Source organism: Marmota flaviventris, chromosome 2 (genome assembly GCF_047511675.1).
Source record: "Marmota flaviventris isolate mMarFla1 chromosome 2, mMarFla1.hap1, whole genome shotgun sequence".
NCBI lineage: Eukaryota > Metazoa > Chordata > Mammalia > Rodentia > Sciuridae > Marmota > Marmota flaviventris.
Genome location: NC_092499.1, coordinates 158,434,214 through 158,449,030, shown reverse-complemented (window position 1 = coordinate 158,449,030; position 14,817 = coordinate 158,434,214). Strand labels below are relative to the sequence as shown.

General features: G+C 38.6%; 1 protein-coding gene across 6 annotated transcripts in view; it reads right to left on the bottom strand.

The window, feature by feature from the left end:
* Window positions 1-14,817, bottom strand: part of Ralgapa2 (Ral GTPase activating protein catalytic subunit alpha 2) — a 325,786-nt gene that overhangs the window by 258,304 nt on the left and 52,665 nt on the right. For all 6 annotated transcript variants that reach the window (XR_011706732.1, XM_027955724.2, XM_071608693.1 and 3 more), the window contains exon 4: window positions 7,084-7,141. Coding sequence is in view for 5 of the 6 variants with exons in the window: in XM_027955724.2 (XP_027811525.2) it covers window positions 7,084-7,141 (58 nt within the window). In the remaining variant the exon portion in view is untranslated. The remainder of the gene's footprint in view (window positions 1-7,083; window positions 7,142-14,817) is intronic.

Here is a 14,817-nt window from a genome sequence, read left to right as displayed (position 1 = left end):
ATGGGGACCTACCCCCATGGACCCCTTCGTTTTTGGCTAAACACCCACCACCCAAGATGGCCCCTGGGCCCTGTTTTAAGTGTGGGACACAGGGACACTGGGCATGAGTGCCCAAATCCCAGGCCACCTATGTGTCCACACCCTAAATGCTAATTAAGGGGTCACTGGGCCATGGACTTCCTCGGCTCCCAAAGGGGAGCCGAATCCACTCCAAGCCCAGATCTGGATCTTTTGGGGCTGGCAACGGATGACTGAAGGGGCCTTGGGACTCTCTCCCCGACAACCACCATCACCTTTCAGGTGCCCAGGTTCACTATTATGGTTAATGAACGCCTAATTAACTTCCTTTTAGACACAGGGGCCACTTATTCAGTCTTGAGAGAGTTTTGGGGACATACTGTTCCATCCTGTTCCCCCATTGTCGGGGTAGGAGGACAAACAATCCTTACCCTTAAAACCCCCATGCTCTCTTGTAGGTTTTACCACCAGCCTTTCTCCCTCCAGTTTTTGGTAATGCCCCAATGCCCCATTCCCCTATTGGGAAGGGACATCTTAGCCAAATTCCATGCCTCCATCACATTCCATCCCAGCTTTTATTTTATCCTCGCCCTTGCAGAAGCAACCCACACATCGATAGGCTCTCCTCCTTCTCTCCCTCTGGAGGTAAACCCTCAAGTTTGGGATACTTCCACCCCCTCTCTGGCTCACTGTGTCCCTGTCAGAATTCATCTTAAGGACCCTCAGCATTTCCTTTGTCAACCTCAATACCCTCTTACAACTAGCAATATTCAGGGCCTACAGCCCATTATTAAGGACATAAGGCACAAGGACTTAAGACCTACCCACACCCTTACAACACTCCAATCTCGGCCATAAAGAAACCTAATGGACAGTACTGCCTTGTATAAGACCTACTAATCATTAATGAGGCAGTTATTCCCACCCACCCGGTGGTTCCCAACCCTTGCTCTTCTTTCTCATATTCCCCCTTCAACCACTCACTTTACTGTCCTGGATCTTTTATTTTTTTTTTTTTTAATATTTATTTTTTAGGTATAGATGGACACAACACAATGAACCCGGGTCCAGCCTGTGCTACGGGAGCGCTCTACCGCTGAGCCACAATCCCAACCCCTGTCCTGGATCTTAAAGATGCCTTCTTTACAGTGCTTCTCCATCCCGACTCTTATTAACTCTTTGCCTTCACATGGGAAGACCCTACATCCTTTAGGTCTCACCAGATGATATGAACAGTCCTACCTCAAGGCTTCAGAGACAAGCCTTGACACAGGATCTAACTGCTTATGACTTGGGGGATAGCACTCTCTTACAGTTGGATAGAAGCCTTCCCTAACTCAAGGGAAACTACTGACACTGTCATCTCCATCCTCATTGAGCAGATAATTCCCAGGTTCAGACTTCCCGCCTCCATCCAGTCAGATAATGGTCCGGCCTTCATTTCTCAGGTTGTTCAACTAGTCTCCAAAGGCCTCAACATCACTTGGAGGCTCCACATCCCCCACCAGCCCCAATCCTCGGGTAAGACTGAGAGGGCTAACGGCATTCTCAAGGATCATCTCACTAAACTTGCTATTGAATTCAGGCTGTCCTGGCCCAATCTCCTGCCATTGACCCTCACCCAAATTCGGGAAACCCCTAGAATCCCCTCAGGCCTTAGGCCCTTGGAGCTACTCCATGGGCGCCCTTTCTTAACCAACCAAAGCTTTCCAGTTACTCCTCCTCCCCTTGTGTCCTACTTGCCCTATCTCACACTTTTACACAAACTCCTAAGGGAACATGCAGACAGGTGTCTTCCTGCGCCATCCTTTACCTCTGTCCCAACACAACCAGGAACTGACGAAGTCTTACTTCTCAAGGTTTCTCGCCAACCCTCTCCTTCTTTTACTAATCATTAATCTCGCTCAAGTGTCTATCTCAACCCAAAGATGGTGCTTCTACAGCCAAGCAACATGGAAGCAGGATGGCACCACCCACTCTCAGTTTATGGGTCAAAGCGATTGCTGTTCTACTGGTTGCAATCCGGCGGTCATCCTTAACATTAATGGATTCAACCAGGCCATCTCGTCCCACTTATGTTCAGCAATACTATGCTTCATAGCAGACCAAACTGAGGAATCTTGTAAGCGCTGGCCTGACACCTATGGCGGTGCCCTTATAATTCATGCAAGAAAAGCTTCCTAGATAAGCCTTGCTATAAGAGTCAAGCATACCCTAAATTAACTATTTGGTACCCATGGGACCCAAAATGGGCTTCTGGTGTTGATGGTAAATTTTATTCTTGGGGTTTTGCCAAGCACCCCTCAACCTCTATCATAAAGTCTCCTCACATTTAAGACTCGGCCACTAGAGATACGCTTACCCTCCCCTTCCTCTCTCCAGCCCTGGGAGTCTCTGGCCCCTCCAGAAGGGGTCCCGAAAAACCTTGGCCAGGTCTTCCGTGACTCTGGCCCCATCCAGGTTGGGAGCCTCGACTGCCAGGATTTGGTGACAACCAATCTTTGCAGCTCAACTGCCTGATTTTTGGCTCTAGCAGGGATGCCCCTTTTACCAATAAATCAGTTCCTTCCCCCTCTCCCTTATACTACATTTGCAACATGGGTAATGCGTCCTCTCTGCTGGTTGACTCTCCCTTACAATGCCTTTTAGACAACCTCAAAACCCTCTCCTTGACACCAGGCATCAATATACAAGTGTTCCCTCAAATTCACATAACCATCCAGGAGCAAGAGAAGGAACTCCAACACCAACTGGATGCAGTTGCCCATCCTAAAGCTGACCCTTTCTCACAGATGGCCCTAATACTTCAGGGCCTTCAGCTTCTCAATCCAAAGTTAATAACATTTCAGACTGTTTCCTCTGCACAAGTTTGGATCGTATTCTGTTAGTTAATTCCCACTGAGGAAGTACTTTTTTGTAACTCATCAGGGAATTTCCCTTGCTGCTACACTGCCTCTGGTTCAGCACCCTGTGACCAGATTGTTCGAATTTCTTCCCCAAACTTTGCTCTGCCAGGGTTCTTTTTCTAGTGCAATGGTACGCTAACAAAAATCTAAGCCTCAACATGCCCTTTGCTTTTTGTGTTCCTTCCACTATGCTCCCTCAATTAAATCTGTACAGTGAGGCTGAATTAACATGGCTTGTTACTACCTCTCTTTCCAGGACAAGAAGGGCCGTCTTTCTATCCTTTAAAGCTCCACATTTCACGCCTGAGGGTTTCTTCCCCGCTTCCCAAGGAAGACTTTCCTCAACCCAAGAAACCCTCACAACAACATGCCTCACTCTAGTTCCACCCGTCTCTTTGCCACCCTCCTAGCATCCACTTCCCTCACCCCTACTTCGTCTGCTTCATCAGACATCCAAGATTGCCCCAATAATTGGGATTTTCTTGTTCGTGCCTTTCTACCATGTATCATAAATTCCTGCAGAATCAAATAGGCAAAATATCTAATCAGACCTTTAACCAGCTTCTCCTCGGGGATTACCAGCTACTTGCTACCTCAGCGGACACTTGTCCCTTACGTGAAGGCCTCACCAACGGCTGACGGCACTTCACCATCGTGGATATGGAGCTACAAAATGGAAACACGACTGGGGAAATTCACTATCCTGTCACCCAGAGTTTCTAGGCCCATTTGCATTCGTGTGCCTCCTCCTGACTGCTGGTCTTTTCTCAGCCAGTCCCTCTCACTAGACCTCTGGCCAGAAGCTCCTCTTCCTTCTTCTTGCCTTCAGCGACAAGGATTGGACCGAGACTATCCATGACCTATGGCTTCGAGGAACTTTCATCGATCAGCCCCAAGGAAATTCACATCTTCAGTGCCCTGGCCTTTACAGCTATGCTTCTTTTGTCCCTGTACCCTGACCACTCATCCCTTCCTTCACACTCTTTGTCCCTCTCTAGCAGGAAGCAGCCAGAGGATCTCATTGCCCTGCTCCCAACATAAAAACAAAAAGGATGAAATGTTGGGTGTGTGGGAGACTCCCTGCTGAAGTTAAGTTTCCATCTCAGAGAGAACATCACAGAATCCCTTACCCCTCCTCCTCCTCTCTGAAGAGTGCCAAATTCAAAGGTTTCCTTGACCAATCCCCACAAGATACAGTGTCCGCTCAATGTTCCTGAGTCACCCTTGGAATATCTGCTGATTGTGAGATATTGTTTCTGCTTCCATGACTATGCACACATTATAGCCCATCCAGAAGGCCTCTTCTATGCTTTTCAATACTTAACCTGCTCATCTTTCAAGGTTCCGAAAGAAGTTACCTGTTGTGAAGTCTCCCTCAATTCCTGGCAATCAGCACTTGCTGCGTCCCTATGCAACCCTTCTTCAGCCTAAGCTTGTAAGCACACGCCCTCTGCACTCTTCCTCTTCTTTCTCTCCTTTCTCTTTCTCTCTGCCCTCCTCCTCTCCTCTTTGCCTCTCCTTTTCTTCCCCTTTGGGCAGCCCCCCAATAAAATCTCCTTCTTGGGTGAGTCACTCGCCTTTCAGGTGTTTCCTTATAGCTTCTTAGTTTCTACAATGAACTCAGTCAAGAACTTGAGTGACAAATAGTAACAGTATTCATAACTCCAAATAAAATAGAAAGAAGACAAGAGGTACAGTACGGCATGGAATACAAATGTGTGCAATGACAATTATCAACAATTTCAAAATTGACAAATTATCAACAATTTAAAAAAAATTTTGAAATTATTGATCTCAACAATTTCAAAATCTAAAAGGTTGTGAAAACAAAAGCTTTTTTGTGTAAGTCCTAGTGGGAAGAACATGATCTGAACTATGTTGATAACACCTAAGACTCCTTCTCCACTGATGGTTACTACTCATATCTTAAGTTCCACAACTAATAACTCACTTGGTTAGAAACTGCTGCCCAGATTCCTGGGGTGTTATTTACAGACATTACACTACGTTGATGTTCTAAATGGTTTGTTACATTGTACATCAATGCACATGTTGCTATTCTAAAATATGAAAGTTTTCAAAGCACAGCTAGCCTGAAGATCAATATAAAAGAAATGCAGACCTATATAAACACCAATTTTTACCCAACTTGATTAATAATGCAAAATTGTATTTATCTGAAAAGATTCTATTTGACTCAAGCATTAAATATATAAGCACCAATAATAAATAAGGATGGTTTTATATGCTATTTATATGCAAATGCTCGTACTTCAGCATTCTGAAATATGACTCAGTCCAACCACTTTATAGAGACATCTTATGCTACCTACCAGGTAAATAACATATACTGCTATTACATGGCTCAGGAGACTAATACTTTGAAATCCCAATCAAAGACTCTGAGGTCTTCTTGATAAGATGCCACCAAACTAGGTAAAAACCTACTTGTGCCAGTAATTTTAACCAGTTTTTGTGATATTAGGCAGAATTAAAGTAATATCACACACTGCCTACTAGATGTATAAAGTTTCCCAACACAAATGCAAATTAGTTTTCACATAGTTCTAATAAGTTTATTCATGCTGAGGGGAGTCCACTAATCTTCAGACATTCTAAAGTGCTTTCTGAAGAAAATGAGTATGGTTTTCATACAAATGATATAAACAAAATTAAAGAAGGATTATATCTAGCACAGATTAAAAATACTTCATGCAGTTATTTCTCTTTGTCATTTACTTCTACTATACTTTGAAGCATTACAAATCCCCATGATGTCTCTTTAGATTATACTTTGCATTTAAATTTTTTATCTTTCTATTAATTTAAATTCACAAGCTCAAAGTTTGAACTAAGCAGAAATACTATGAACAACTATCTAAGATTTAAAGGAAAACTTTCTTTTGTTTCTTTAAAAGAGTTAAAAATCAAGAAACTTTCTTTAATGATTTATTCATTCAGTTCCATAGATGTATTACTATATATACTTTTTTCCTTTAGATTTATAATATATAACTTCAAATATGTTCAATTTCTATAAAAGTCAGGTCAACATTTTTTTTCAACATTTAGGATTCTGAATTTTAGAATATCTGCTGATTGTGAGATATTGTTTCTGCTTCCGTGACTATGCACACATTATAGCCCATCCAGAAGGCCTCTTCTATGCTTTTCAATACTTAACCTGCTTATCTTTCAAGGTTCCGAAAGAAGTTACCTGTTGTGAAGCTTCCCTCAATTCCTCTAAATAATTATACTGCTTTTCTTCTTTGCTCCCATTATACTTCTTTCATAGTGACAATTACACTGCAATTATTTTTCTCATTTAACCACTCACAGGATAATAGGCCCATAAGATACAAGAATGAGGAGATATTCTTTGTTTCTGTGTCAAAACTTCATACCAACTGTCTCTCTCAATAAACATCTGAATGAATGAATGAATGATCAACAGAGTTAGATTCCATTATGAGGTTCATGATCTCCTCCAATATGACATCTGGTAAGGAAGAAAAATTGTAGGAAATGCTAGTCTCTTGAAAGGCAGAAGAACTGAAGCAGACAGTCTTTAAAACAGAAGGCAGAATTAACAATTAACCCCAGATGGGCTGTGCATATTAAATTAAGATGAGATGTTGTTAGATATTAAAAGCTACACAGAAAGGGCAGCCATGGTAACTTGCTTTATTTCAAGTTTCCTCTCACTATCACATCCTAAAGCATTCTAACAGACAATTTTGAGTCAATGGTATAGGTTACAGAACAAGAGAATTTTGCAAGAAGATATAAAATTATTTTAGAATACTCTAGATCAGTGTTTCTCAATCTTCATGTACACAGAATCCCATTAGGATCCTTGTTAAAAATATAAATGATCATGTTCAGTAGGTCTAGTTGGGGTCTGAGATTCTGCATACCTATCAAGCTCCCAGAGGAAGTCTGATGCCAATCCATGGGACACACTTTAAAGGGCATTTTTAGAATAAGAGACATTTTCCTTCAAAGTCCATGTTAGACTTGTCTTGGGTTTTAACTGTTAAACCCTTATCAATAATCCTTGCTATAAGCTGTCTTAATGGTATTCATTATATAAATCATCACTGAAAATTCCACTAAACGAAATACATATTACTGAAAAGCTTTTAAATTTCTTTCTTACCTATACTCTGGTAATGCCATCGAAAGAAAATTCGCTCAGGTAGAAACTGCAGTATTTTCTATAAAATAAAAAAATAAAGTATAAAGAAAATAAACCATGAAATTTTGTATTCTTGTGTTAAGCCTATATTACCTGCTATTTTTAAGTTTCAGAAAAGAAAAGGAAAAGTATTTAACATAAATATTGCACTTTATTACATATTTCTATGGGAGTTTCTTTTACTTGCCCTAGGCAAGTTTCTTTCTCTGAATGTTTTAAGAGACTATTATCCCAAGTTTAACTCCCCAACAAGGTCAAAGAAAAAAACTTAATCACTCTGTCTTTATTAAATGACAGTCATAGCTTAAATATTAAAAGAATATTTTCCCAAATGACAGAATTCCCAGGTTTCTTCTTTTTCACCTTCTCCTTCTCATTTTCATCATAATTATCATTAGTCAAAAACAGAGCTGGGAAGAAAGAGGAACAAAAAGAAGATAAAAAAAATTCAGTAGGAAAAAAACCCTGAAACTGGTGGCAAGAATTTCATGATATTAACAGCATAAAAATAAGTCTTAGCATCATAGTTACGCATGTCCTCATTGGTAGATAAAGAAAAAAAAAATCTATGATATACACAATTATTTGGCCATTAAAAGTAGCTCCCCATTCCCCCCAAATCCCTAACTAATGAGAATAACTTTTTCCCTCATTCCACAACAAATTTTGTCAAATTACTCTAGGGTAATAAAAGTCCTTGTTCTTTAGCTGTAACTACTTTTCTAAAAAATATAGAAAATCCAAAACTGGTCAAAATACCTTCCTTGGTATTGATAATACATTTCTATTTTACTCTGAAATTAGTAAAGAAAACTAAAAAAGGTACACTCGTACACTTCTGGTGGGACTGCAAATTGGTGCAACCACTCTGAAAGCAGAATGGAGATTCCTCAGAAAACTTAGAATGGAACCACCTTTTGACCCAGTTATCCCACTCCTTGTCATATAACCAAAGGACTTAAAATCAATGTACTGACCACATCAATGTTTATAGCAGCTCAATTCACAATAGCTAAGCTATGGAACCAATCTAGGTGCCCTTCAACAGACGAGTGGATAAAGAAAATGTGGAACAATGGATTATTACTTGGCCATAAAGAAGAATGAAATTATGGCATTTGCCAGTATATGGATGAAACCGGAGACTATCATGCTAAATGAAATAAGCCAATCCCAAAAAAAACAAAGGCCAAATTTTCTGATATGTGGATGCTAACATACAACAAGCGGAAGAGTAGGAAGAACATTAAGTTCAATAGACAGACAAAGGGGAAGAACGGGAAGGGAGGAGTGATAGGAACAGGAAAGATAGTAGAATAACTGGACGTAACTTTCCTATGTTCTTATATGAATACACAATTAGTGTAACTCCACATCATATACAACCACAAAAATGGAAAATTATACTCCATGAATGTATATGTCAAAATACATTCTGTCATTATAACTAAAAAGAACAAATAAAAAAGAAAAAAGAAAGAAAATCTCCCTTCTAGGTTTAACTAGCCTACTATTCTAACAGATCAAAAAATAATGTGATATAATATCCAGATCTCCTGGGTAAGTATGTTTTTAGGTAGGTAATGAACCGCTTTCTCCCTTTCAGCCAGCTTGAGTTTTTGTTTTGTTTCCTTGTTTGTCCAAGTGGGTCAGTTAAAATATGACACACCTATTTGTTTCATTTGTTCCCAATGAACACCGAAGGAATATATACAAACTTCTGAGAAAAGCCTCAACAGGCAAATTTCTATCAAACATAAGTGAATATAAATAACAGGGACTTTTCTTTTATCCTGTACCACTTTTCCACTCACATCCCTACACAGGTGATATCTCCTTGCCATTCAAGTCTCACTTCAAGTGTCACCTCCTCATGAGGCTTTTCTGAGAACTCTATCTAGTGGAGCCTGGCCCTGTTCCCACACCTCCAGGGCTTTCTCCTTTATCTGTCCTGTCCTCTTCATAGTCCTCCTCCTTAGGTGAAAGGATCATACTGATTTACCCATTTTAAGACCACATGCCCTCCACCAAAAGTGTAATAAGCTCCAAGAGAACAACACTTTTGTTGTTCCCTGATGCATTGCCAGCACCTAGAGGATCTCTGACTGGTATACAGGCATACTCAGTGAATGCTCAGGAAATAAATTTTGAATTCTTTTTTCTTATGAAATATTAAAATTTGTAGGTAATCAAACCTATGTTCACATCAACATGGCATGTGTCCCATCTTTCTTTAAATATCATTGAGTTAAGGACATTTAACTCTAAAATTAGTAAAGAAAACTAAAAAATAAAGCTGTAAATTTAAAACAACTGCTCTTCCAAGATGATAGACATAAAATATAAATGTCCTTAGTTACATAACTTGTTATAAATTCTTCCCATCTATAAAGGTAAAAATGCAATACAAACCATATCAAAGATTATTTCTGATTATATAAAGCAGTAAACAGCTGATCACATACTGAAAAATCACTAAGAAGTTCTCTCCGTTCTCTTTTTTGAATGGGAAAGCCTTCATTTAGACTGTCTTTAGAACATTTTGGTTTTTATTTCTTACTATTTCAAAATTAATTTATTTTTAATTTAAATTTGCTATTAATCAACAACAATTGTATTTATTGGGTCACAAGGTGGTGTGCTTTTTCATTTATTTATTTGTTTGTTTTTGCAGTACTAGGGACTGAATTCAGGTTCTTGCACATGCTAGGCAAATGCTTTACCATTTAGCTACATATCCTCCCCTCAAAGTGATATGCTGATGTACGGACATTTTGTGGAATGATTGCAACAAGCTAATTAAATATCCATCACCTCACATACTTGTTATTTGTGTTGACAACACTTAATATATATTCTATTAGTAATTTGAAATATAAAATGCATTACTATTAAGTATGATCACCATGCTCAAATCATATTCTTCCTGTTTAATTGAAACTTCAAACCCTTTGAACAATAAGTCTCCTTTCTCTACCCATCCCCTATCCCCGAGTCTCTAAAAAACTGCCATTCTATTCTCTGCTTTTTTCAGTTTGACTTTATTAGATTCTATAAATAGGAGAGATCCTTTGGTATTTGTCTGGAAGTACAAACATAAAACAAACGCAAATAAAAATGCCTAGTCTCACAATTGTTAGGCAAGAGAGAAAATACCATTCACAAAACAAAGCAAAAAGCCTTGACAGAAATTTCTAAGAGGTAATACAGAAGTGAGGGCAAAGTGCCTCATCTCAGAAGGGCTTCATGAACTGTTTCCTGGAAGAAAGCAGCGGAGACTTAGAGGATGAATCATCTTAGCCTACTGGAGAATAGGGATAGAGGAAGAGAATTGGAAGTGACAAAAGGCAAAAAACCCTGAGTGTCTTAAAGTAACAGTATCATCTCACTCCAATCAGAATGGTAGCTATGGCATGTGTCCCATCTTTCTTTAAATATGAGAATGTGGGGGAAAAGGCACACTCATACACTGCTGGTGGGACTGCAAATTGGTGCAGCCAATGTGGAAAGCAGTATGGAGATTCTTTGGAAAACTGGAAATGGAACTACCATTTGACCCAGCTATCCCTCTCCTCAGACTATATCCAAAGGACTTAAAAACAGCATACTACAGGCACACAGCCACAATGATGTTTACTGCAGCACAATTCACAATAGCTAAACTGTGGAACCAACCTAGATGCCCTTCAGTAGTTGAATGGATAAAAAAAATGTGGCATATATACACTGAATATTACTCAGCAATAAAAGAGAATAAAATCATGGTATTTGCAGGTAAATGGATGGAGTTGAAGAAGATAATGCTAAGTGAAGTTAGCCAATCCCCCCAAAAAACAAACGCCAAATGTTTTCTCTGATATAAGGTGACTAACTCATAGTGGGGTAGGGAGAGGGAACAAGGGAGGAATAGACGAACTCTAGATAGGGCAGACGAGTGGAGGGGAAGGGAGGAGGCAGGGGGTTAGCAATGATGGTGGAATGTGATGGACATTATTATCCAAAGTACATGTATGAAGATACAAATTGGTGTGAACACACTTTATATACAGAGATATGAAAAATTGTGCTCTATATGTGTAATAAGAATTGTAATGCATTCCCCTTTCATGTATTTAAAAAATAAAATCAATAAAAAAAGTAACAAGAGCAGTAGGAGGGTCAGTGTGGCTGATGGATGAGTGAGGAGGTAAGGAGATGGCATTAGGAAGGCAGGTGAAGCTGCAGGTTAATATTCTCATGGGAGCAGTGCAGCGTCCCTTAAAGGGTTCCAGCTGGAGGTAAATTTGAGATGGATGAGAAGAGAAGCAGAGATGTCAATGAAGAAGCAATGGTAGTATTTCAGAGGAGAATGAAATGGTCTGTACCATGGTCAGCAAGATAAAGAGAGGCATATAATTAATAGTGATATTAGGAGGTAAAATTGTTAGCATGGCAGATAGAGTGGTTTGGGTAAATTGAAGATTAAGAATTACTCCCACGGTATGATAAAAGGCAATGCTTTAATTCAAGACATCAAGTCCAAAAGGAATCTAATACTTGAGGAGAATAAGCATGTCAAATTAAAGCATCCTAGAACTGGGCACCAATGGATCTTAATGTAGTCTCTCCTCTAGGTAACTGGAGGGTCTGGAGGACAGGAGCAGAATGTGATGTCAATGGGGCTAAGTTACTGGCTAAAAATTGTGTATAAATGAAAGTCACTGGGAGAGAGCTTAAAATGAGAAAACAAGAAGAATCCCTGGAGATATCAACACATTGAGGGAGTCCTGCTAAGAAGGTAAGGATGAAGGTATAGCAGGAGCTAAAGACAAATGTGCAAAAATCAAAGAAGACACCTTTGAGGCACCAGCTATTTATATGTTTATTTATTTTAAAAATCAGAAATACTTATGACTATACTCACAACTTTAAGAAAAAGTTAAAGAAAATGGATGCCAAATGATAAAATGACTTCAGTATTAAATCCAAGGAGCTCAAAATTCTTGCCTGGAGAAGTCATCATCTTTGTAAACCAGACAACAAGTGCCAGAGATGATATAATAAATTAATAAACAAATTATTAATAGCTTTTGCAAAGTAAGTTCTCTAGGAAACATGCTATGATGGAGTTAGTGACCAGAAATGGAAGGCCCTTGTACTCCTGCCTTTTCAGTTGCTGGCTAAGGACCTCAGTAAGAGGATTATGATCAAGGCTGGAAAGCTAAAGGGGCTAGTAGCTAAAGCACATCAACTAATCCAGTCAATGCATAGCAAATTCTTTCTTGAAAGAAAATCTGAGCAGCATATTTTTATGTTTTCCATAATAATCTTCAAATTATTAATTGTGATATTCTTATAGTACTAAAAGGCTGAAGCACTAAGTGTACCTGACTTCAAGCCAGTACCTCTACTGGCCTGCTTCTCATCAGCTGGCTGCTATCTCATGCAGATGGAAGCCTGGTGCCACGAAAGCCTTCCCATCTTTTTGTTGTGTCCTTCCCTGAAATTCCTCAGCCTGAGAAAATGACACAGCAGGGACTTGGTGTCCTACTTTCTCCTGTATTCTCCTTCAAAGAGACCTTGCACTCCACCTACACTACACCTCAGGATCATTTTCTGACTTCATCTTGCCACTAAACTAAAAAACTTTGTACAGAAGTTACCAAGAAAATTAAAGAATCAGGATAGATCTTATCTTGAATTAGATGAATATCTGACACACCCAGTGTTCTTCAAACTTTCAATTTAGTCAGAAAACCAATCTGGCACTGAATCATACTTTTCAGTTTTCCAAAACACATCATGATGTTTTTGACTGAAATTCTCCTTTGTTCACATACAACAAAGAAAAACACCTCTTTTATTTTATAGGATCATATTTTATTGTTATCAATAATAACTAATGAAAATTAATATAAACAAAATTTAATCAAATACTAATAGTTTGGATTTTAATGCTACATTGATTCATTATATTTAGGGATCTGATTATACAACAGAAGCCAAACTTTAAGAACATTAAAGTGGTGTCTAAATAATGAGCCATGTGAAGCTGAGAAGTAAACTTGGTTGTTGATGGGTGAAATAGTTTATAGATATCTATTAATTCTATTTGATTAATAGTATTGTTTAGGTCTGAGGAGTCTTTACTAAGTTTTTGTCTGGATGACCTATTTATTGATGAGACAGGTGTTTTGAAATCACCTAGTATTATTTTATGGGGTTCTATCTGAGTCTTCATATTGAGTGGGTTTATTTTATGTGTGTGTGTAAACTGCCATGTGGGGCATAAATACTTATAATCATTATATCCTGTTGTAGAATGAAGTGACTATCTTTGTCTCTTCAGATTAATTTTGGCTTGAAATTTACTTTCTTTCTTTTAACTTAGAAGAAAACCTTTTTAAAATCAGGAAATGAAACAATACAGCAGGATGATATAGATACTGTGAGTCTGCCACAAAAGTAGTCTCTAACTTATTCTGAGGTCAGGCTTATCATCATCATTACAACTTCTGGATAAAAATTTTCAGATTTACAAAATGGATGCACTTTATAGACACTCAAAAATGAACTCAATAAGGTTTGGATATAAAACTTCATGCCCATATCTGAGCTACTAAAAATACTCTCAAATGGACAGAATCTTATACAGTAACTCAGAGGCTGAAATAATACTCCTTCTGATGTTACCTTTTGTACCCAAATATTGCAAGGGCCATTTTTAATACAAGTCTATGAAGTCAATAAAAGTAAAGTCCAAAACAACTGTCTATGTCTAAGTAAGCCTGTTCCTCAGAAAGTCCCAGATGAAGGCTACCTTTACCGAGGCAAAAATAATCTGGTATTTCCTTTACTGTAGCTGATATTCTAAGCTACACTGCTGTGAATGCCACATAAGCTATTGACACCTTGTTTGTAGTTCCACTGGAGAATAAAAAAAATTCAAGAAAGCCACACAGTGTGAATAAATATTACTTTTCTGAAAAACACATGGCTCTATTTAATGCTCAGTGCTCAACTGCATCTATATGGTAATCCATTATAGCACACTTGAAATCGAAATTAGGTATTACTACTGATCAGCACATCAGGGAATCTGTCATTCTTTTAACTGATTATCCATAGCTCTTTTTTCTTCAGAACCTACTGCATGACCAGGAATAATGTGAAATGTAAGCTGGAGTTTATACAAGATGCCACAGTGTACTTTAAAACGGCTGGTCTTCATTTAATTTGTGTAGGAAACATTTTTCTTTCCAAATTATTACCAAATGATTGCAGCGTATCCCAGTGGATTCACACACTTGATTTCAATTTAACTTAGAAAGGCAGGACAGTGAAGAATGAGGAAAATATTAAACGCTAATTTATGCAATATACTAAAACAATGACCAACTAAACCTGTTTTGTCTGAAAGTAGAGAAGTTGGGGAACAGCCTTTGACCAAATGAGCTGCATGACACATGGGGGCCAAATAAAGAAAATGTTGCCCTGGGAGAAAACAGAAAATTTGTTTTAGAAGAACAGAGTCTTACTTACTTGCCCTTTTGGGTAATAAGTATTCTAAAAACTTAGGATTAGAACTGGCAGTAAAGTTCAAAGAAAGAACAGCATGAATGTGGATGCTACTAGTACAGTCTAGTTTCAAAAGGACCCATGTGCACAGAAGCATAACAGAATACACACTTCCATGGAGAACTTCAGAAAGGGCAA